This window comes from Sarcophilus harrisii, chromosome 1 (assembly GCF_902635505.1).
Source record: "Sarcophilus harrisii chromosome 1, mSarHar1.11, whole genome shotgun sequence".
Lineage (NCBI taxonomy): Eukaryota > Metazoa > Chordata > Mammalia > Dasyuromorphia > Dasyuridae > Sarcophilus > Sarcophilus harrisii.
Window position 1 is genome coordinate 53,249,050 of NC_045426.1, and position 25,218 is coordinate 53,274,267.

The 25,218-nt window shown below is 36.6% G+C and overlaps 1 protein-coding gene and 1 long non-coding RNA gene across 2 annotated transcripts; one reads left to right on the forward strand and one right to left on the reverse strand.

Moving 5' to 3' along the window:
- Positions 1-1,724: 1,724 nt before the first annotated feature.
- Positions 1,725-25,218, reverse strand: EFCAB12 (EF-hand calcium binding domain 12). Its single transcript, XM_031955511.1, has 9 exons — positions 24,729-25,218; positions 14,084-14,586; positions 12,963-13,139; positions 12,063-12,213; positions 11,029-11,210; positions 8,351-8,564; positions 5,014-5,158; positions 3,943-3,999; positions 1,725-2,236 (listed from the first exon to the last, which is right to left on the reverse strand). Exons 2-9 carry the CDS (start codon positions 14,543-14,545, stop codon positions 1,975-1,977), a joined length of 1,650 nt encoding a protein of 549 aa, XP_031811371.1. The 5' UTR covers positions 14,546-14,586; positions 24,729-25,218; the 3' UTR covers positions 1,725-1,974.
- LOC116421852 lies at positions 9,983-24,536 on the forward strand. The gene is made up of 3 exons (XR_004232415.1): positions 9,983-10,188; positions 14,252-14,356; positions 24,209-24,536. It is a non-coding gene; the product is annotated as an uncharacterized LOC116421852 (long non-coding RNA).

The window sequence follows — 25,218 nt, forward strand, 5'->3', positions numbered from 1 at the left end:
AGAGAAGAACCTTACTAATAATTTAATGGCTTGGAGATATTTGAGAAGCCTTCAAACTGACTATCTCTATTTGTTGATTGAGAAAGCCTGAGGTAAACTAAATCTCCTTAGTTATTTTAGAAATCTTTAACCCCTCTGGCTTAATCAATTACTTACCTCTAAATAAATCTCCTTATTGTGAGGGATTATATGGTTTCTCATAAAATCATTAACTAAGGTAGATTGAACCTATAACCTAAATTTTAGTTTATGAAGGTCTGATGGTTTTGGGAAAAACGAAATTCTTTGTACAACTGTCACAATAGAGTGCTCATATCAGCTCAAGCAAACATTTGCAAACATTGTTAACAAGCTGACCACAGTAAACTCAGGCAAACACATCTGCAATAAGTCAACTATATTGGCTTGACTAGAATTTAGCAATCCTTTGCTACTTCCACATGAGCAGGCAGTGAAAATTAACCAGATAAAGGGAGGGGCCACAGGTTCCTGTGGTTTTTGACTATTTAAATCATCTCTAAGCCTTTGTTAAAATTGGTCTCTTTTGAGACTCCAGGGAGCAGACTGCCCGCTTCTCACAAGATTCTAATAAAGCTTCTGATCTTCACTTTGAGAAATCTCTGAGTAGTCATTTTGAATTAGGGGTTGCCAGTCCCACACACTGGGAACAAGGAATACTCATCCTCCTGAATTCAAATCTAATCTCAGATACTTATTAGCTGTGTAAAAAGTAGACATCACTTTGTTGACAAAGATCTATATAGTCAAAGCTACAGTTTTTTCTGGTAGCAACATGATTGTGAAAGCTGGACTACAAGGAAAGCTGAATGTCACAGAATTGATGCTTTTGAATTGTGGTGTTGGAGAAGACTTTTGAGAGTCTTTGAATAGTAAGGAAGTCAAATCAATCAATACTTAATTCAGGCTATTCATTGGAAGGTCAAATACTAAAACTGAAATATAAATACTTTGGACATATAATGAGATGATGGAATTCACTGGGTTGGGACTCTGAGTTGTGGAAAATAGAAGGCAAAAGAAAAAGGAACAGCAGAGAATGACATGGAAAGATGGTGTCATGGAAACAATGAACATGAACTCAGATAGACCGCAAGACAGAACGGATGGTCCATGAGATCATATAGAGTCATAAACAAATAAAAGCAATAATCAGTAATGATTTGGGCTATTTTTTTGTGTGATGATTGATAATTTTGATTTCTTTTTGAAAACTGCCTGTTCATATCCTTTAACCAAAATTTGTCAATGGGGGAATGACTCTTGTTTTTATAAATTTGTCTCAGTTTCCTACATATTTGAAATAAGGCCTTTATCAGAGAAACTTGCAATAAAGATTTTTTTTCCTCTCTGGTTGTCTGCTTTCTTAATGATTTTGACTGTCTTTATTTTGAATTTCATGAAATCAGAATTTTCCATTTTGCATCACATAATTCTCCTTTTGTTTGATTGCGAACTTTTCCCTTATCCATAGATCTGACTGGTACATTTTTCCATGCTCCCCTATTTATTTATGATATCATCCTTTATGCCTAAATCATTTATTCATTTTACCCTTATCTTGGTATATAAGTGAGATGTTGATCTATGCATAATTTCCACCAAATTACTTTCTAGTTTTCTCAGCAATTTTTGAGCAAATGTTGAGTTCTTACCCCCCCCAAAAAAAACATCGATCTTTGGATTTATTGAGGTATTGTGATTTGTAATCTGATATAGTAAGATATGATTTTAAACAATGAGTTTTTGGTCCAATGTCTTATAATTTTTATTATTGATCATTTTCCTCCTCATATACTCATTATAATATCTTTTGTCTCTGTGATTTCAGCCCCAGCTTTGGGAAGATGGAAAGAAGGTTGATACTAGATGTAGGTTCATGCAGCGATGTTGTATAGCCTAATGGACAATAAAGCCAATATTGCTGCTATATTGGGTCTTCCAATCTCTATACAATTAAAAGTATTTTTTATATTTATCAAACTCTCCAGAGATTACATAGCCTGCATCAGAAACGGGCCAACAATCTCTAGGATGGTTTCTGACTGGATAGACCGGAGACTTCTTGTCCACCCGGCTGAAAAGAACCATTTGTTTTTCCCACTTCTTGTCAGGAAGGTATAGCAGCAGTTTATCCAGGAGGTGGCCCGGCCAGAAGAAATTGGGATGGGTACGCTGTATCCCACCATAAGACTTATGGAATATGCGCATGAATTTCCTAGGAAGTAAAATGAGAAGGGAAGTTAGAAAGAGCAGTTTGCCTGGAAGGTACTACTTCTGGAATGGCTGATACCTATTTACAACTCTATGAGCTTTAACCAGGATATAAATCAAGGAAGAACCCGGATTCTCAATGCAGTAGGCCCTAGACAGTTGTTGACCTGTCCCTTTCACAAAGGAAGTTTTACTAAGCCCTAGGATATGGAGATGTGCACATGTAACTGGAAAAGGAGAGGTGGTTGATATTGAGAAAGGATAAAAGGATGTCAGCTGGTTTGGGTTTTTTGATTGATGTTGTGGGCCAAGGTCCATAGAAGGTTGTCCAGTGCCTTCCCAAGCTCCCAATTTGGGGCAGCAGGTACATTTCAGACACTGGCTCTTTCCCAACTGCTGGCTGTGGGCAAGCTACTTCCACTCCTATCCCAGGATTCACAATAACCAACTTCAGGTAATTTTATGGTAACCAAGGATGAGGAATTCATGGCTCATTAGAATGCACAAATAATCTCCAAATAATTTCAGCCTACTTTTCAAGGCTTTTACCATAACTTAACAACAGGGAATTAGTGACAAATGTAAATATCTCTTTTTATCCTCCTCTCAAGCCTGTCAAAGGTGCTGCCAGTGGCTTTGGGGGAGGAAGGGAGTTGAGTGTCTCAGCCTGAGTGGAGATTCCTTACAGATTTTCTTCCCCTAGAACCATAGATTCACCAAGGAGAATCATCAGAATTTCATCCAAGGAGGAGGGAATTTGAAAACTGCCAAAATTTCATGAAGAAACTAAAACCCAGGATGAGAATGGACCATAGTTCTAAACCAGAGGTTCCCTCAGAGCCAATTCTTTAAATTCATTTTACAGATAAGGAAAAAGGGGCAAAGGAGAAGAAGTGGATTGCCTGTGATCCCATGGAAATCAGCATCGGAACTAGAATTGGACCCAGTTCCACTGATTCCAAAGCCATTGTAGCCCACTGCCTTCTAACAAAGTTATTAGTGAATAACTTTGTGAATAACAAAGTTGGGACTAACGCCCAAGTGTCTTGACTTCTAGCCCAGGGTGCTTCCATCAGCCTGATATCTGGAAGGGGATTAAATTACATCAGGAGGTTGGTACATCTTTCTTTCAGCTATAAAAAGTAGCCGATGAATATGTTCAGAGGAGATGGATAGAAGAAAAGACATTCCCCCCTCTCCCCAAAGCAGCCACTACTCCTCCCTTGCTACCCTCTTTTTCTTCAAGTATCTCACATCCTATTTTCTGCTGGAGACATTTCCTGGATATCTTCCTCCCACTCCCCCTGCCAGCATCTTTCCCCCCAAATTACCCACCATTTACACTGTATCTGAATATTCTTCCATTTCTAACTTCGCCTGCACCCCTATCCCAACATTTCCCCGAGAGTTCCACAGTCAGGATGAGGGTAGCTGCACAACACCTGGGGTTGTTCACATGATGTTTCTTTGCACATCATTTAAACTCACGATAGGGATTGACACTTAGTCCCACTCTTAGGCTTCCAGTGTCCGTACATCCACCCTCATAATCTCTCTCTTCTGTCTCTCTGTCTCTCTGTCTCTCTCTCTCTCTCTCTCTCTCTCTCTCTCTCTCTCTCTCTCTCTCTCTTCTCTCTCTCACACACACACACACACACACACACACACACACACACAGCCTCTGTGATCTACCTGTCTGTTCATACAGACCTGCTCAGAGCCTCAAACTCTCCAAATTTCATTTTCTTAACTGGCTTTGGTGGTTTCCTGGAAGAAGTGAAAGAAAAAAGCTCCTGGTTAAAAGGGGAGGAAATTCAAGTTCCCAGCAGCTTTTGGGGGGTGGGAGAGGAGAGCTGCATCTAATAGAGGACAAAAGGAGGCTCCCCCAGGGATTCTTCAGTTCTTGAGTGAAACTGAGGGTTCTGCCTTGTTGAGAGAAATATCAGAAACGGCCCTAAAGGCATATCTTCTTTCAAAAAACATGACACATGGCCATGCACCATACTCCTTGCCCCCAGTACACTTCTCTGCTACACTACCCTACCTGCTTCATGAGCTCACCCCCTGCACAGAAATAGGATAGCAACTGCTGGGACAGAAGTCAATAAGAAAGGCTGGTGCCTGCCATTTTTTACTCAAAAGATCAGCATCCCAGGACCTGGACTGGGAGAAGAGGTGGAGGTTGCCTTCAGGCTTCTCTAAGAATATTATTTTCTTCTCCCCAAGACCCAAGGCCATCTCCAGCATATAGATGGCTATCCTCCATCAGTCCACCACTAGCTCATGGTCAAACATTTGGGACCCCAGTTTGAAGAAAGAGGAACCCAGGTTAGGTATTAGTATAAGGTAAAAGCCCTCAGATCCACAGCTTTAGTAGCCCAATGTAGAGACAATCCACATGTCTCATCTTTTTTGTTTGTTTATTTTTGTTTTTGTTTTTCTTTTGCTGAGGCAATTGGGGTTAAGTAACTTGATCTCAGGTCCTCCTAGTTACTAACTTGATCCTGACTGGTGCTCTATCCACTGCACCACCTAGCTGCCCCCAGTCCATATCTCTCAAATGAGCCACAAGGGAAAATAACTAACATCTCTTTGATGTTTGTAGGACATTTTACATATATCACATTTGATCCTTATACAACAACCCTGTGGAGTGGGTGCTATTATTATCCCCATTTTATAGATGAGGAAACTGAGGCTGAGAGCAGTTACACGGCTGGCTTAGGGTCACAATGGAGGTGGAGGCAAGGTTGGAGAAGCTCAAAACAAAGCTGAACATACTTCTTAATTGTCGATTCATCGATCACATGGTACTTGGCCATAGTTGGTGTGTGTTCTTTTATTTCATCATAATAGCCTCCTGGTTGCCTGAGCTTGAGAACATGATCTTTCTCCAGGACAATTTTGTCTCCATGGTAAAGTAGAGCTGTCAACAAGAGAAAAGCAACAGGTTGGGAAAGGCTTCCCTAACAGGGTGCTCGTTGGTTTTAGGATGTGGGGGAATCCTTTTCTAAGAATCTAGCTAGATAAGGGATTCCAAGTTCTGGATGGAGGGGTCTTCCCTTATCTGCTTCCTAAACCAATCCAATCCAACAAGTATTAAAAGTTCTTTGAGGGCAGGGTCTGTTCCATCTTTTGTCTTTGAATATTTAATCTCTAACACAGTGCTTGGTGCATGGGAAACACCTGACAGATGCACATTGGCTAACTGATTGATTTCATGCTTCCGATGGACTGAGAGAATAAATGACTTGCCTATAGAACGTTTCATAGGCGAGACTTGAATCCTGGAACTCCTGGCTCCAAAGGCAGCTCTCTATCCATTATCCCAGAGATATCAAACACACAACTTAGGTCATTGCCACAACAGTCGGTGTGCAGGAGCCAGTACGAGATTAAAATGTAATTGGGAAATGTTTAACAAAATTAATGAAAATACAATAAAACTCAGATAATGTTAATTGGTAGTTTTCTAAGTCAATATGCAATCTATGGGGCTCATTAGAATAGTTTTAGTGGACCTCATTTGAATCTGAAATACATTTACTCTACCATGCTCCCTAATTGGGATTTAATTTAATTTTACTGAAATGACCTAGAAAACTAACCCATATTGAGGAAGTGCTTCACCAAAGCCCACTTCATATATAGTAGTAGGTCAAATTTATACTTCATATAAGTCTTTTGGGTCACATTCTTATCCTGAGATCATCTGAGTGAGACCATCTCATGAAAGACAGCTTCCCTCCAACTCCTTTGCAGAAGTGGGGGGATCCACAGATGTGAGACATTTCACATAATATTAGATTTTTCAATATATTTATGTGTATTTCACACATATTCAATATATTGGTTTTGCAGAACTTATTTTTCTTTTTCTATTTTTTTAAATCTTTTATTATATGGTATGGCTTCCTGGAAGGAGGAAAAGGAAGGAATAAAGACAAAAGATATAAATGAAAATCTCATTAAAAAAAAGCCAATGTTTTAGAATCTCAGTTCACAAAATTCTATGTACTAGAACTTCAAACTATAGAATACAGATGCAAGATGTTCACATTCTTGAGTAAACCAAATGGCAAGCATTTTAAAAATTCAGTGCTCCAGGCATTAGGATTACAAAAACAAAAATGAGACCATTTTTGTCCTCAAGATGCTTATATTCTATAGTGGGAGACAACATACAGGTCGGGGAGACGTCTAAGAATGGCTTGAGAATAATTTGAGAATCCCCAAGATTTGTGGGAATTGTAGTGCAGAGAACTATTGTCCTTTCACTCTGAGATATAATTTGAAGAAGATGGAGAAGCTAGGTGTGGGGAATTCGTTTTTCTGATGTATTGGCTTTATTTGGCTGACCATTTCACTGGAGTTTTTATGAGCAGTTGCTTGAAGCAGTATGATGTTGAACAGCAGCCATTGTGATGGACATTAAGACATTGGCCATCATTCTGATGAGGGAAGCAGCTGACTATTTTTAGGAAATCTGTAAAAGATCTATTTATGGCTTCTTTGGTCCCTACCAACTCTAAACTCTATGCTTCTGTGAATTTTTCTCTAATTACCATTGATTATATATATGACTAGAATGATATATAAGGCTATATAAAGCTAGGGTTTGTGTTGTAAAGGACTTTAAATGTCGAATAAGGGAATTTGTTGTCGACCTTAGTAGAGGTAATAGGGGTCACTAGAGTGTTACTGAGTTAAGAGAGTAACAAAAATTTGTGTTTTAGGAAAATCACTTTTATAGTAGCTATCTGAAGGATGGATTGGAGTAGGGAAAGACTTAAGAAATAAAGCCCAACTAGAAGGCTATTTTAATAGTCCAAAGAAAGTGATAAATATTTTAACTACTTTGTTGACTGTGTGAGTGAAGAGAAGAGGACTGAAGAGAAGGAGAATGATACCAGAAATGCCATGGAGGTTAAATCTGCAGTCTTGGGCTGCTTAAAAGTCAAGCTAAGTCACCTTCCTTTTTTTTTTTTTAATAATAACTTTTTATTTCCAAATATATGCAAAGATAGTTTTCAACATTCATACTTGCAAAACCTTGTGTGCCAAATTTTTTTCCTTCCCTTCCCCTCCCCTCTCCCCTAGACAGCAAGTAATCCAATATATATTAAACATGTGTAATTCTTCTATACATATTTCCACAATTATCACACTTCACAAGAAAAATCAGATCAAAAAGGCAAAAAAAAAAAAATGAGAAAGAAAAAAAAGCAAGCAAACAAACCCAAAAAGGTGAAAATACTATGTTATGATCCCCATTCAGTCCCCACAGTCTCTTCTCTGGATGCAGAATCTATTAGAACTGGCCTGAATCACTTCATTGTTGAAAAAAGCCAAGTCCATCACAACAGTTGATCACTGTATCATCTTGTTGTTGCTGTGTACAATTTTCTCTTGGTTCTACTCACTTCACTCACAGCATCAGTTCATGTAAGTCTTTCCAAGCCTCTCTGAAGTCATCCTGCGGATTGTTTCTTATAAAACAATGCTATTCCATAACATTCATACACCATAACTTATTCAGCCATTCTCCAACTGATGGGCAGCCACTCAATTTCCAGTTTCTTGCCACTACAAACAGGGCTGCCACAAACATTTTTGCACATGTGGGTTCCTTTCTCTCCTTTAAAATCTCTTTGGGATCCAAGCCCAGTAGAAACACTGCTGGGTCAAAAGGTATGTACAGTTTGATAGCCCTTTGGGCATAGTTCCAAATTGCTCTCCAGAATGGTTGGATCAGTGTATTAGTGTCCCAGTTTTCCCACATCCTCTCAAACATTTATCATTTATCAAACATTTTCCTGTCATCTTAGCCATTCTGATAGCTGTGAGGTGGTACCTCAGAGTTATCTTATCAATAGTGATTTAGAGCATTTTTTCATGTAACTAGAAATGGTTTTAATTTCTTCATCTGAAAATTATCTGTTCATATTCTTTGTAGGTCACCTTCCTTTGATTGTTGTTGCTTTGGCAAGATTCTTAAAGAATTAGAGTATTTAGTTAGGAGTGTTTTAACCAAAGGAAGAGCTAAGGTCTATCAAAGTGGTGGGTTGATAACCCAGCATCTCAGAATTTCATTCCCTGCCCATTCTCACCACCTTGCCTTTCATAAGGGTCTTTTCAGTCAGTGGGATTTGATAGTCTTCACAGGCCTTCACACACTTCAGGTAGACCAAAAAGGTAGCCTGTCGGAAGGCATTAGTCAGCTCCCCAAATTCATCCAGAAGAGTGGATGGAAGGCAATGGTCATCCATAGGCTTGATGCCAGTTCGTACTAGGCGATATCTTTCCAAGAACAACAAAGGATTGGTTTTTTTCTGTCAAAGGTAAAAGAAAACAGACATTTCTCCATTGTAATCCCTAGAAAAAAATATGTTAGTTTATTTGGGGGACACTGAGAACTCAATTAACCATTCCATTAACCCCTAGCCTCATCCTTTGTTCCTGAAGTCCTGGAGAACTTTCTCTGGATAACTTTGGGACAGATTCCTATCAGGACCATACCATGAAAATCAGTGTTCTACCAGAAAATGAAATACAAACAAAAAGGAGAAGTAAAGACACACAATGGGAGGGAAGGGTAGGGGAGAGGCAAGAGAGACAGACAAACAAGAGACAGAGACAGAGACAGAGAGAAACAGAGAGCACAGAGCCACTGAATGCTAATCCAAAAAAGAAATTAGAAAATGTACCTGTCTTCCTTGGGGGGGGGGGGGAAGCATCAAAACAAAACTTAGTACTGTATAATGATGATCCAAACTTGGACATGAATGAGATCATATATGATTCTTTCTCTGCAGTGACTGGGGGTCATGGTTTTGCATGTTCTCATACTTTGCTGCACATGATCTCACACTTGGCTGATGTATTGGTTAATTTTAATTAACTGCTTTTTCATTTCCTCTTTTTTAAAAACAATCAACAGCTCCCTCTCAGTAGGGGAGAGTGGGAGGAATACGCTTGAAAATAAAGATGATGTTAAAAACAAAATATAAAATAAAATTTTATTAAATAAAATAAAATATTTTGAAAAAGAAAAGGAAAATCAGAAATTGAGGGAATGCTCATCAATTAGGGAATGGCTAAGCAAATTGTGATATATAATAAGGTGGTTGTGTGAGAGCACATATATGTAACACTATACTTACTATGCTTCTTTCTTATAGCACTGTGCTGTAAGAAATAATGAGAAAGAATAAACTTGGGAACCCTTATATGAACTGATGCAAAGTGAAGTGAATAGAACTGTATATGGTAGCAAAAATGTTATAATAATAACTGTGCAAGACTTAGCTATTCTGATCAACACAGTGATCCATGACAATTTCAAAGGAATCAATAATGAAAATTGCTGTCACCTCAGAGAGAAAATTTATGGACTGAATGAAGAATAAAACATAGTGTTTTTCACGTTGTGTTTCCTTGCCTTTTTTTGTTTTGGCAAGATGGCATGTATAATGCCCATGTATAATGGGTATCATATTGTTTGCCTTCTGAGTAGATGGGGGAAGAGCTGGAGTAAGGGGAACTCAAACTTTTAAAAAATGAATCTAAAAAAAATGTAATTGGGAAATATTTAGCAAAATGAAATACAATAAAAAATAAAAAAAAAAAAAAAAGAAAATCAGTGTTCCAGAATATCCAACTATGAAATCAGTATTCTAGAATCCCAGTCCATGGCATTCAATGTTCTACCAAGAAACTTCCAGTTTACTGTAAAGGAGAGAAGCTAGAAGTGAAAAGTGGTAACATCAACAGCACGTTATAAATACCAATCCTTTTCATCTGCATGAGGGTCATGGTGGATGGAGAGCTGACCTTGGAACTAGGAAAAACCTGAATGTGTGACCCAGGCTAGTCATTTCCTCTTCAGCATAAATTCAGCCAGCTACTGACTCCTCAAGACTGTCAGTCACTCTCAAAAGACTACAATTTGCAGAGGTGCTGACATGGATTAGTAGGGGGGGAATTTCCTCATCTGGAAGTTCCCTTTGTGAAGGAAATTACAATTTAGTCCCTAGCCTTTTATCCCTTCCTTTGCATAGTAGGTTGATGGGTTTGTGGGGTTTTTTTTCTTTCTTACCTTGCAGGTAAGGTAAAGATAAAAGTATCTTTCTACCAGGTAAAGAATATACACAATGAATAACAATGTAACTGGTAAAACAAACACAAAACTGAACCTTGTATGTTGTGTGTGATTGCCATGAGTTGAGGCAGGCAGGAGAGAGATTATTGTCTCCATTTGGTACATGAGGAAACTAACATAGGAGAAAAGTAAAGTGACTTTCTCAAGATCACCAGTTAGTTACTAGAAACCTTCCCCAAGTCCTCTTAATTTAAACGCCTCCCCACTATTAATTATTTCCTATTTATCCTGTGTTTGTGTATGTACATATATTTTGCTTTGTATATTAATTTCCATATTGTTATCCCCCCCATTAGATTGTAAGCTCCTTAAGGGCAAGGACTCACCTTTTTTTATTTCCAGCACTTAGTACAATGCCTGGCCCAGTAAGCCCTCAATAAATGTCATTAATTACTGCCAAAGTAAAAACTTGAGCCCTCTGTAGTCTGAAGCCTCTACAAAATCCATGCAGTATGTTGCCCTTAAGACCTTTTCTAATATATGCTGCTTGCTAGTCTGGCCTTGAAGGAACCAGAAAACAGTCTTTTCATAGACATGGGATGAGAGAGGCAAGCCGAGACCCTATTTTGTCTTTTAAACTCTTTACTGGCCTGAGAATAATTAAAGGACAGACAATTCTTTGGCTGGAAAGTTACCTTAGATTGTCGCCTCAGCTCTCTGTACCGTTTCCCAGATACCTCCATATCCTCATAGGACATCTGCATTCTATCTGGATCAGTGTTAACTGGAGGCACTTCCAAAAATTTTGGAGAGGAGGATGGGGAAGGCAAACCCTTCTTCGTTGTGGCACGTTTGAATCTTTTCCAGTAGCTTATATCTGAAGTGGGAGGAGGGAAAAATCAAGAACAAGAAGTATCTCATAATAATATATACAATTGGAAGAGCAGGAGAAAGGGCCAAGAAATATTCTGCTTTACCTGGCATTCTCCATTCATCAACAGATATTTACTGAACATTAATTATGGGCAAAGCATTGAAGTAGATGCTGTGGGAAACTTTAAAAAGTGGTCTTCAGGCAATTTACAGATAAACTCTTAGGTAAATTATCATTTAAGCTAAGGACTAAAGTATAAACAAAAATTTTTAAAAGGCTATACTTAAGAGTTAAGTAGGACAATAGATTTGGAGCTAGAAGGGACTTCTGGGTTCTGAAACTGAGGTTAACTTTTCAATACTCCTTCCTCTACATGTATCACTCCTTTGGCAAGCCATTGCTTTCTTACTTAGCAAAATGGAGGGTGAGAAATAGATTAGAGAGCTGCTTCCAACTATAAATGTTGTGATTCTGTGGAAGATTTAGGATACAATGTCTATGGCAGGACAGAAGTCTAGGAAGTCCAGCATGCTGCTTTAAATCCAATGAACTGTTAACATATTTCTCCTATGTGCCTTCTTCCCTTCTTCCCCAGTAAAGCTGCTTCCCTTTTCCCCACTCCCTTCCACTAGACTGTAAGAGCCTTGAAGGCAGGGACTAACTCTCTCTTTCATTCTTTGCCTTTCCCTCAGTGCTTAGATTCAATATAATAAATGCTTGGCACTTGATTGACTTTAAGAGGAAAGAATTTCTTGAGGACCCAGCACAGTGCCTGGTGCATCATAAGTTTTTGATAAATGTCTGTTGATTCTTTAGAGTAGCAGAAGGATGAGGACCAGCATCCTGGCTTCTTACTAGCTCTCTGGTGCACATCACTTTTCTTGGTAGAAAGCCAGCGTCTGTATGAAGTCATCAGGTCTTCCCGGTAGATTTTGTTGCTCTTGTTCAAGGAACTTAAATAGATCATCACATCCTCAAACTCTCGTTCAGTCAGAGGAGCACCAATCTGAATATAGAAGCAAAATCCCCATTTAAAGGATAAGTGATAATAGGAAAAACAAATATCCAGTGCTCTGGCTCACATAACAAATATATAGTATAAATTTATAGTGTGTGTACAAACATGGCATAAACATATGGTGTATATATACAGCTAAGTATTATGTAGAGTGTACATTTAGTCTATATATATAAAATATTACATCCACAAATCCATATATAGTATAAATATGTAGACTATATACATATCCATATATAGTATATGCACATACCTATATATAGTGTGTATATATAGTATATGTATTTATAAATAGAATAAATAGAATGTGTAACTATATAACTATATGGATCTATGTCAGCATACACCATAAATATATGGTATATACATCCATATTAGCACATACCATATATTTATACTATAAATAGATGTGTGAATATACTATATTTTTATACTATATATTCTTTTCTTGTTACCCAAGTGTTTAGCACAATGCAGGCACATAGTAAAATATTTAATAAATGCCCGTTGGCTGACTGACTCTCATCTCTTCTATTCATTCATTCTTTCTAAAAGAAGCCATTGTTCTGCAAATACTATATGTACACCCATCCAAATGAAGCAGAACTGTTTCTTAGGGTCTGAACTGCAGCACAAACCTGTGCTTCCTTTTTACAGCTCAGCAAGCTGATTCAAGGCTCCCCAGAACCTGATTCTGAAGAACAATAGTTTCTAGTCACCCAGCAGCATCAGCTTACTCTTTTCATTCCTTTCACAAACTCTTCCCTGGAGATCTGTTGGTCACACACTCCCTTGCAGAACATTTCCAGTATTCTGATCCTGTGTGATAACAGATGCTCAAACAGAACGGACAGGCATGAGGGTTCAGGTATGACGATTGTGGGAATACCTTGGCAGGGTCGCCCGAAAGCTGTCTGTTGAAAAAAATCAAAGGAGACAAGAAAATGAATGACTTGTTGGGGGACAAGAACCAGTTCCTGGTTCTTTGAGAGCCAGAGCCAATGGAATGCATCTCTTGACCAACAAGACACCCTAACTACGGGTATCAAAGAGGAACTGAATAACGACTCCGAAGAACACTAGTGGGTGTTTTCTGAATTCCCATTCTTGTTGGAATCCTTAATTAGAAGGAAATCTGCCTGTCTTTCATGATCTGCCTGTAATTTGCCTTTTCCACTTCATCTGATGAGCTACTTGGGCCACCTTCTCATAGTCACTTGTCAAGACATGAAATGAAGGCTCCCACTCTTGTGTCTTTGCTTATAATTTTCCCTACATGAATATCCTGTCTCCCCACGCTTGCCCTTACCTATCCATTATAAGAATACAGTTTGGGCAACTCACTTCACCAAATTAGATTACAATGACTTCCATAAATCCTAAAATGTCCCCTGAGACTAAGAGGAGTTAAAAGTCCAGTTCAAAGAAATAAACTAATAATGTCAAAGACAGGAACTTGACTCAGGACTTCTTTATTCTAAGCCCATAATGCCAAGCTGCTTCATGATAGATTATATCAATTGAAAATGAAAATATCCTTTATAGTGTCAAATGAAATAGAATTACTTTTCTTCTACAGAGGATTCTGGGTTATCCTAGTCACTTGTCACCACTGGTGGAAACCCTGAGTTATGTACTGGAAGGAAGGTGTAAGCTAAAGGCATTGGTCCTCTTCATAGAATTTGTTTACTCTTGATTTCTAGATCCCAACTGGGTACTGATGACCACCTTTAAGTGCTTTAGTTTTTCCCTCTGCAAAAAGGAAATAATCATCCCTGTCCTACCTACTTTATATGGGCTTACAATCAATTGATGTAATGGGTGAAAAAATTTTCATCTGAAAAATGGAACTGCTCACCATGTCTTCAACAGGAGCAATTTGAGCGGCTCTCTGGGCAGCCAGTTCTTCCTCCCGCTCGGTGTAAATCCTCCTTAACAGTCGGTTCTCTAACTTTGTCGTCCTGGGTTTATTATAGATCCATTTCTCAAGGTTCACAAAAGTGTCCAACTCTCTATTTGTTTTTAGCCTCTCCATCAGCCATTTGTGCACCTCATCTTCATCTTCTATCTGCTTCTCTTCCTGACTAATGTCTCCTGTTGGGTAGGATTTGGTTGAAGAATCCACTTGAAGGTAAGGGGCAGTTTCAACTAGAACCTTGGATTCACTGGTAATGGGGGAGCATGGTATTTCTGGTGAGGGCGGTGAAATGAAAATACGGTGGCGGCAAGTGGGCATTTTAAAGTTTGGCTTCTTGGTAGCCTTGAAATACTTGAACCAAGTAGAATTCATTTCTGTTTCTTTCTGTGGCTGTCTATACATCCTCTGATAGGCAATTCATCATTTTCTGAACTTGGCAAATCCTTAGAAAAAGATGGCAGTCAAAAATCATAATGCCAATAAATATATACATAAATAAAAATAAAAACAAAACAATAAATAAATAAAAACTCATAATATGCCAGTTCAAGAAGTAGAACTTCAATTCAAATCAAAAAACATTTTTAAGGCTTGTTTAGTATTTTTCCCCATTTCACATAAAAACAACATTCATTTTAAAAACTTTTGAGTTTCCAATTCTTTCTTTTGTCCTCCCCACTCCCCTCATTTAGAAGACAAGCAATTTGACATAGATGTAGTAATGCGAAACATATTTTCATATTAGTTATACTGTAAAACAAAACTGACAAAAAACCTCAAGAAAAATAAAGTTAAAAAAAAGTATGGGGGCAGCTAAGTGGGGCAGTGGATAGAGCACCAGCCCTGAAGGCAGGGGGACCTAAGTTCAAATCTGGTGTCAAACACTTAACACTTTCTGGCTGTGTGACCCAGGGTAAGTCACTTAACCCCAATTGCCTCAGCAAATATATATATATATATATATATATATATATATATATATATATATATATATATATATATAGATAGATAGATACTTTAATTTGTATTCAAAAATGATCAGTCCTTTCTCTGGGATGGATACCATTTTTGATCCTAAGTCCATTCAGGGTTGTCTTAGATAATTATACTGCTGAGAATAGCTAAGTCATTCACAGCTAATCGTCTTACAATATTAGTGTTATTTTGTATATAGTACATTTTACTTTGCATCAGTTTATGTCAATCTTTCCAGGTTTTGCTCAGAGTATCCTGCTCATCATTCCTTGTAGTACAATAATTATTCTATCACATACTACAATTTGTTCAGTCATTCTCCAGTTGATGACCATTCCCTCTGATTTCCAATTCTTCGCCACCAGAAAAGAGCTACTATAAATATTTTTGTACATATAGGTTCTTTTCCTTTTTGTTTTTTTTTAATCTCTTTTTTGAATACAGATCTAGTAGGGGTATGCATGAATATCCCTGCTGGGTCTATATGGCAAAGACATCCAAAAAAAAGGGAAAAGGGAAAAGGATACATTTGTACAAAAATATTTATAGCACCTTTTTGTAGTGACCAAGAATTGAACATTAAAAGGATGCCCCTCAACTGGGGAATGGCTAAACAATCTGTGAAATGTAATTGTAATGGAATATTATTGTACTATAAGAAATGATGAGCAGGATTGTCTCAGAAAAACCTGGAAAGACTTACATGGGCTGATGCTTAATGAAGTTAACAAATGAGGAGAATGTTGTATGCAGTAATAGCAATATTGTTTGATGAAGAACTGTGAATGACTTAACTTCTCAGTAAGGCAACATCCAAAGCAATTCTAAAAAGCTAATGATGAAGCTTACTATCTGTTTCCAGAGAAAGAAATGATTTTGTTTAAATACAGACCGAAGCATGCTATTTTTCATTTACTGTCATTTTTTTCTTTGAGTTTTCTTATACTAAATGACTACTACAGAAATATTTTACATAATTGCACATCCATAACCTATATCTCAGTATTTACCATCTTCCAGGGGTAGGGGAAGAGGGTGGGAAGGAGCTGTAGAATTTGGAACTCAAACTTTAAAGTAAAATTGTAAAAAAAAATTAACTGCTAATAGGCAAAACAGATCAGTGTATTAGTTAGATATATCAGATATCACATCAAATTGTATAAAATATTAATGTTTAACAAATCTATGGGGGAAAAGAGTTTTCATGGTTTTGTAGCTCTTTGAGATCAGTGGATTAGCTAGATATATCAGATATCACATCAAATTAAATTAAAGATTAATGTTTAATAACACATTTTAATAAATCTATGGGGCAAAAGAGTCTGCATGGTTTTGTAGATCTTTGGGCATAGTTACAAATTCACAACTCTACCAACAGTGCATTAATATTTCATTTTGCTCATATCTTTTCCAACATTGGTTGTTTTCCTTTTCTGTCTTATTAGCCCATATAATAGGTATGAGGTAGTACCTCATTGATTGTTTTAATTTACATTTCTCCAGACAGTAGTGAATTTAGAGCATTGTTCCCCCCCCCCCCCCAACAGGGCTAGAGATAGCTTGATTACTTCATCTGAAAATTATTCATATCTTTTGATCATTTATCAATTGGGGAATGGATCTTATTTTTATAAATTTGATTCAATTCTCTATGTGTGGGGTAAGACAGATTTCTATACCCAACTGAATGTTTGTTATTCTTTATTTGAGCCAATTCTAATGAGAGTAAGGCTCAATCACTCTTTCTCACCTTCTCCCATCTTCCCCTCTACTGTAAAAGATTTTTCTTGCCTCTTTTATGTGAGATAATTTGCCCCATTATACCTTTCCTTTTCCCTTTCTCCCAGTGCTTTCCTCTCCCCCTTTATTTTTAAGATGTCTTCCCTTTATATTCAACTCACACCTATGCCCTCTGTCTATTTATATTATACTCCACTAACTGCCCTAACACTGAGAAAATTCTCATTAATTACAAATATCATTTCCCTTGTAATATAAACAATTTAAACTCATCAATCCCTAATGATTTCTCTTTCTTGTTCACCTTTTTGTGATTGTTTTCTCTCTCTCCTTTTTTTTTAATCCTTCTCTTGAGTCTTATATTGGAAAATCAAATGTTCTATTTAGCTCTGGTATTTTCATCAAGAATGTTTGAAAATATTCTATTTAATGAATGTTCATCTCTCCCCTTTCCCCTCCTCCCCCCTAGGATTATACTCAATGTGATTCTTAGGAATAATCCTAATTCCTTTGCCCACCAGAATATCATATCCCAAGTCCTCTGATCTTTTTCATGTAAAAGCTACTAAATTTTGTGTTATCCTATGACTCCATGCTACTTGAATTGTTTCTTTCTAGCTGCTTGCAATATTTTTCTCTTTGACCTGAGAGCTCTGATATTTGACTATAATATTCCTGGGAATTTTCATGAAGTGATCAGTGGACTCTTCAGTTTCTATTTTATCTTTTGGTTTTGGAATATCAGGGTATTTTTCCTTGATTTCTTGAAAGGTGACAAGTAGGCTCCCTTTTTTTGATCATGGGTTTAAGGTTGTAATAGTATTAACAGTAGTAATAATTTTTAAATTATTTCTCCTGGATCTATTTTTCAGGTCATTATTTTCCCAGTGATATATTTCATATTGTTTCCTATTTTTTCATTCTTTTGGTTTTGTTTTATTATTTCTTGATTTCTCATCAATTCAGTTTCCATTTATTCAATTCATATTTTTAAGGAATTATTTTTTCAGTGAGCTTTTGTACCTTTTCCCATTTGGCCATTTCTACTTTTTAAGGGGTTTTGTTCTTCAGTGACTTTTCTGCCTCTTTTTCTATTCGACCAATTCTGGTTTTCAAAACATTTTTCTCCTTATTGGTTTTTTGTAATCTATTTTGCTATTTGACTTGTTTTTTAAGGAGTTATTTTCTTCAGGTGTATATGTGGGTGTGAGTATGTGTGTGTCTCCTTTACAAGTTGTTGACTCATTTTTCATTATTTTCTTGTATTACTCTAATTTCTCTTCCCAATTTTTCCTCTACCCCTCTTACTTCATTTTCAAAATCCTTTCTGTGCATTTCCATGGTCCGAGATCTATTCATATTTTTCTTGGAGGTTTTGGATATAGGAACTTTGACTTTGTTATCTTTTTCTGAGTTTGTGTTTTGATCTTCCTAGTCACACCATAGTAATTTTCTGTGGTCAGAAATCTTTTCTGTTGTTTGCTCATTTTTCCAGTCTATTTCTTGATTTTTATCTCTTTGATAAAGTAGTTCAAAACAGAGATTTATGGGATACCTGTGGTAAGAGGAGGTGATATGGTCGACTTCATCTAAAACCATCAGGAGTCAAGCAGAACCTAAAGGAAACCTGGTCTTGTCCTATCAAGGCTGACATTCTAAAAGAATAACATTCAGGAAACCTGAATTTTAGTTTTGGTTTAGTCATTGGCTTATGCAGTTCTCTCATCAGAAAATGGAAGTTCAGAAATATTCAACATCATGATACTTTTCTTAAATACCTGCAATTTGGAAGATATGGTCTCTCAGTAAGTACTCAATTTTGTAGAGAAGGATGAAAATAATAATTTAAGTGAGAATGTGATAAGCAAATGAGTAATAGATATTGTATCGTTTCTGACTCTCCACAAAAGTTTTCTTCAGCATTTTATTCTCCAGCTTATTTTATAGATGAGGAAACTGAGACAAACAGGATGGAATCACTTAGCAGGATCACACAATTAATAGGTGTCTGAGGCCAGATTTGAATTCAGGAAGATGAGTCTTCATGACTCTAGGAATTCCATCCACTTTGTCCACTTCCCCACCTAGCAGCCCCACTGAAGAGGAAATGAAGAATCATAGGAGATAGACAGTGTTTTCAGCTGGTGAGAATCAAAGAAGGCTGTTTTCTGGATTAAGGTGCTAGAAAAGAATATTAAAAAGACTTTTCTAGAAAGAGGATCCAGAAAAGAATCTAGAAAAAATCTAGAAATGTTTTTCTGTATTGAGACTCTAGAAATTTTTTTTTTCTAGAGAGAGGATCCAGAAACTTTTCTGGATTAAGACTCCAGAAAAATAATCTAGAAAAGAGTTTTTTCTACATTAAGGGTCTAGAAATTGGTTTTTTTTTTTTTTTTTTTTTTTTTTTTAGAGAGAGGATCCAGAAAAGACTCCTTTAAAAATCTAGAAAAGTTTTTCTGCATTGAGGTCTAGAAAGGAATCTAGAAAAAGTTTTTTCTACAGAGAGGATCCAGAAAAGAATCTAGAAAAAATCCAGAAACGTTTTTCTTGATTGAAACTACAGAAAAGAATCTAGAAAAGAGGTTTTTTTTTTTTTCTGGATCGAGACTCTAAAAAAAGAATATAGAAAATAGTTTTTTTCTAGAGAGAGGATTTAGAAAAGAAGCTGGAAAAATTTAGAAAATTTTTTCTGAATTGAAGCTTTAGAAAAAAAAAGTAGAAAAAGTTTTTCTGAATTGCAACTCCAGAAAAGAATCTGAAAAAGAGTTTTTTTCTGAACTGAAGCTCTAGAAATGGATCTAGAAAAGAGGGGTTTTCCTAGAGAGAGGATTCAGAAAAGAATCTAGAAACATCTAGAAATTTTTTTCTGGATTAAGACTCCAAAAAGGAATCTAGGAAAGAGGTTTTTTTTTTTTTTTTTTTTTTTTTTTTTTTTTTCCTGGATTGAACTCTAAAAAAGAATCTAGAACAGTGGTTTTTTTTTTTTTTTTTCCTAGAGGGAGGATCCAGAAAAGAATCTAGAAAATATCTAGAAAAGTTTTTCTGAATTGAGGCTTTAGAAAAGAATGTAGGAAAAAATCTACAAAAATCTTTTCTGGATTGAGCCTCTGAAAAAGAATTTAGAAAAAAGTTTCTCTGGATTAAGACTCTAGAAAATAATCTAGAAAGAGGTTTTTTTCCTAGAGAGAGGAGCCAGAAAAGAATCTAGAAAATATATTTTAAAAAGTTTTTTTTCCTGGATTGAGGCTCTAGAAAATAATATAGAAAAAAATCTAGAAAAGGTTTTCTGGATTGAAGCTCTAAAAAGAACCTAGAAAAAAGTTTTTTCTAAAGAGAGGATCCATAAAGGAACCTAGAAAAAAATCTAGAATAGTTTTTTCTGGATTGAAGCTTTAGAAAAGAATCTAGAAAAGTTTTATGGGTTCAGGTTCTAGAACAGAATCTAGAAAAGAGATTTTCTTGGATTGAGAATGTAGGGAAAAAATTTAGGAAAGTTTTTTCTGAATCAAGGATTCTGAAAAGAATCTGTAATTTTTTTTTCTAGATTGAGGCTTTAGAAATGAATCTAGAAAGTTTTTCTGGATTGAATCTCTAAAAAAAGAATCTAGAAATTTTTTTTTCTAAAGAGAGGGTCCAGAAAATATCTAGAAAAGTTTTTCTGGATTGAGACTTTGGAAAAGAATCTAGAAAAGTTTTTCTAGAGAGAAGTTCCAGAAAAGAATCTAGGAAAATTTAGGAAAAAAATTTCTGATTTGAGACTCCAGAAAATATTTTAGCAAAAAATTTTTCTGGATTGAGGCTCTAGAAAAGAATCTAGAAATGTTTTTTTGGATTGAGGCTGTAGAAATTTTTTTGGGAGAATCTAGAAAAGAGTTTTTTTGATTGAGGCTCTAGAAAAGAGTTTTTCCTAAGGAGAAAGCCCAGAAAAGAATCTAGAAAAGAGTGGTTTCTGGAGTGAAGTTCTAGAAAAGAGTTTTTTTTCCTAGAGAGAGGATCCAGAAAAGAATCTAGGGAAAGAAAAGGCTTTTTGTGGATTGAGCTTTAGAAAAATATTCTAGAAAAGTGTTTTCTGGATTGAAGCTCAAGAAAATAATCTAGGAGTGAGTTTTTCTGAATTGAGCCGTCTAGGAAAGAGTGTTTTTCCCAAAAAAAGAGTCTAGAAAAACTGAAAATACAGAAAACAATCTAGGAAAGACTGAGCATCAAAAAAGAATCTAGAAAACAATTTTCTAGAGATAGGATCCAGGAAAGAATCTAGAAAAGGAGAATAATCTAGAAAAAATTGAGATCAGCAGGATTATCTGTCCCAGATTACCTATCTCAGAATACATGCCTTTGTGTTCTAGATCATCTGGATTACAAGTCTTTGCATTCTTGATCACCAGGAGTAATTGTCCCAGACTATGCATCTTTGTGTTCTAGATCATCTGGATTACATGTCTTTTCAATTACATGTCCTGGATTGCCTTCCTGGATTCCATGTCTTTTATTCTAGATTGCCCAGATCATGTCTTTGTGTTCTAGATCATCCAGATTGTGTGTTTTTGCATTCTAGATCACCCAGATTCACTCACCCAGATTACATGGCTTTGTGTCCTAGATCATCTGGATTAAGTGTCTTTTGTATGCTAGATCACTTGGATCAATTACCCCAGATCACATGGCTTTGTGTTCTAAATCATCTGGACCAACCATCCCATTTTACATGTTTTGTGTTCTAGATCACCTGTATTGTGTGTTTTTGTGTTCTTGATTGGTCAGATCAACCACACCAGATCACATGTCTGTGTTCTAGCTTACCCGATCAAAGTGCTTTTTTGTTCTAGATTGCCCAGATGCTTTGTGTTCTAGATCACTCAGATTGAGTGTCTCTGTGTTATAGTTCACCCGGACCAAAATCACCACAGATCACATGTCTCGTGTTCTACATCACCTGATCCATGTGCCTTTGATGTTCTAGATCACTTATATTAAGTGCCTTTGTGTTCTAGATCACCCAGATTGCATGCCTTTGCATTCTAGAAGGCCCATTTCATGTGTCTTTGTGTTCCAGATCACTCAGATAACTCAGATTAACTCACTTAAATGCAATCACTTGTATGGCATAGCATCATCCCCTTGTCTTCAAGAATGAAGGACAAATGAACTGCACTGCTCAAGCACTTTCAATAGTTCCCCATTATTTATCAAATAATAATTACCCTACCAATGTAGGAAGGGAAGAGGATCAGAGAAGGTGGTCAGAGAAGGAGGTGGTCAGAGATAGAAGGAAGGGCACATTAAGGGAGGAGTTATTCAGAAGAACAAAACTTTTGAGGAGAGACAGGGTAAAAGGATAGAAAAAGGAATAAATGGGGGTGTGGGAATAGTATTAAGGGAAATACAATTAGCAATAGTGACTGTGAAAACAAATTGAAACAAATGTCTCTAATAAAGACCTCAAACATATGGAGAACTAAGTCAAATTTTTAAAAATAAGAGACATTCCTCAATTGATAAATCATAAAAATATACGAAATGGTTTCAGATGAAACAATCAAAGCTGTCTATATCTATATGAAAAAAAAAGTCTCTAACTCACTATTTGGAAAAATGCAAATTATTATTCTTATTTGTTTTTTTGGAAAGGCACCTGGGGTTAAGTGATTTGCCCAGGGTCAAACAGCAAGAAATGCAAATTAAAACAATTCTGAGGTACTACTTTATAACTATTAGATTGGCTAATAGGACAAAAAAAAAAAAAAAAAAAAAAAAAAAGGGAAAGTAACCAACATTGGAGGATATGTGGGGAAAATGAGACATTAATTCACTGTTGGTGGAGTTGTGAACTGATCCAATCTAAGAAAGATGAGATGACAAAGGAATGTATTTTAGGTGGAGGAGAGAAGAGGAATTGTTTTACAAATGAAGTGAGGTTAAGATGATGGGAACAGTGATTTTTGCTTGTGGCTCTCATTTTTTTTAAAAGTTAATATGTTATAAAATTGTATATTATAAACTATATAATATTTTAAAATAAATATTCATTTTATTATATATATTTTAAACTTATTTATAAATACTTATATGTATATAAAATATTTATAAATCAATTCATATTTATTTGTATTTATAGTATGTAATGCATACTATAAATAAAATGATATTAATATACATTATATATAATGTATTAAAATATTAAACTTATTCCAATCAAATATGTAAATATATTAAATTATATTATATAAATATAAATTTTTATGCTATAAAAATTATAGATTATAAATCTAACATTGACCAGGAAGAAAAACAATTCAACTTAGTAGCTATTACAAATAATTTTTTTTAATATAAAACATCACACAATACCTTTGACTTTTCCAATTTCTGATCAAGATTTTGTCCATTCTCATTCCCATCTCCATACTTAGGATTGTGCTTATTATGAATTCTATTCCTTTATGTATGTGTGCTTTGTTGTTGTTTTTGTTTTACTTTATTTCATAAAAGGTTCACCAGAAGATGGTTTTTATTTGAATTTGTCATAGTTATCTCCCCTACTAGACTGTAAACTCCTTGAGGGCAGGGGATTAAAAAATCAACAAAAACTTTATATAAGGACAGCCTGCAAAATGGCTGTCTTTAATAAATATTTGTTGAATGTTGCTGAAGGAAGAAAAACTGTATGGTCCTTTACTTGTCCATTACTAGAATACAAAGTGCCTGAGGGTGAGGAATGAAATCAGACTGAATATTAAAAATAAAATCCTGGAGAGGCACACTGGGTGTTACCGATTTTGTGATATCGATTCACATGTTACAAAGAAGTCTTTAAGATTCTGATATATAATGATAGAGCAGAGGCTTAATTTTCCCACATTGCCACCTTCTTATGCAATAGCTCTGCCTTCACAGGATCCAAACAGATTTGGAGTCAACTGTCTAAATCTTGGCTCTCCTTCCCACCTTGGTGACCTTCAGCAAGTCACCTTACCTCATTTTCCTTCTTTGTAAAATCAGATACTTGGACTAGCTGATCTCCAAGGGTACTTTTATCTGTAATTATTTAAGATTTCCCTTAGTTTTGCCGGGCTGTCTACCTTTCATTGCAAACTAGTCTAGTGATTGCTGGGGATCATCATCCATCTTATAAACCATTCCCTGAGTGACAGGAACTTCAGCTCCCCAAGGGTAGCATGAAAGTCCAGAAAGTATTCCAGAAAGTATTCCCACCTGTAGGCTATCCACCTTGCTCAGTCCTTGCGACTCTTAAGAACTCAGTAACAGTGGATGTCTCCAAGAATTTTAGTTAGAAGGGCCCTTAGAGATAGACAATGTGGCCCACCCCAGCTCTCTTTGTTTCAAATGAAGGGAAGAGATCAGAGAAGGATGTCCGAGAGAAGGCAGCTGACTTGTCCGAGGTCACACCGCGGTAAAGGCAGGACTAGAACCCAAGATTTCTGATTTCCAGGCCTGTGCTTTTCACACCGGCTCATCTGCCCAAGAATCGCGAGAGGCTCCCGCACCTGGAGTTTTATGTAGCATCAGATCTGTGAGTAGGGCCATCGTGTTGGGATGGTGTATCATCAGGAGAATGGGTGACGCGGTGGAAAATAGAGGGAAACTGTATAAGTAATAAATTTGGGATCAGAGTTTGATGATTAATAAGTGAGTTTTTAACCTTAGAAGTGTGAAGGCCGACTGAGCGCTGGTGCTTTTTTGCTCCTAGCTGGCTGTGGCAGCTTCGAGCAGTGTGTTGTAAAATTGGATGCCATGACTACAGTCCCGCAGCTCCGATTGTACAGAAGGGCAGCTTAGAACCTTGACAGGCCATTAACTCGGCCCATCAATGTCAAGCACGCCGCGGCTACCGCTACAGATCCCGACCTACCTTGGTTGTGCAAGCAGGGCTGCCGCTTCGGTCATTGGGAATCTAGAGATTCATGTCTTCTCTCCGCTCTCTCGTGCTTTAAGCTCTGTGAGGGAGAAGCCAGGATATCCTACGCCTTTCGCCGCAAGGAAAGCAAAGGCCAGGACAAAAGAGATAATTCAATTCACTGCAATAGACATTTATGTTTAAACATTGATTATGGGCAGAGCGCGGGGTTAGGAGCAGCGTTAAGCACTGCCGGGATACAGACTTCACGTAATAATAGTAACTTAGGTGCAGTAGGTAGAATATCGGGCTTGGAGTCCGGAAGATCTGACTTCAAACCCCAGACATTTTTCAGCGTACTCCCCGGGCAAGGCACTTGACATCTATTTGCCGCAGTTCCTCATCTGTAAAATGGGAACACTTTGGAGAAGGAAATGGCAAACATTCCACTACCTTTGCTAATTAAGTAGCATCGGATACGACTGAACAACTGTATAATTTCCCT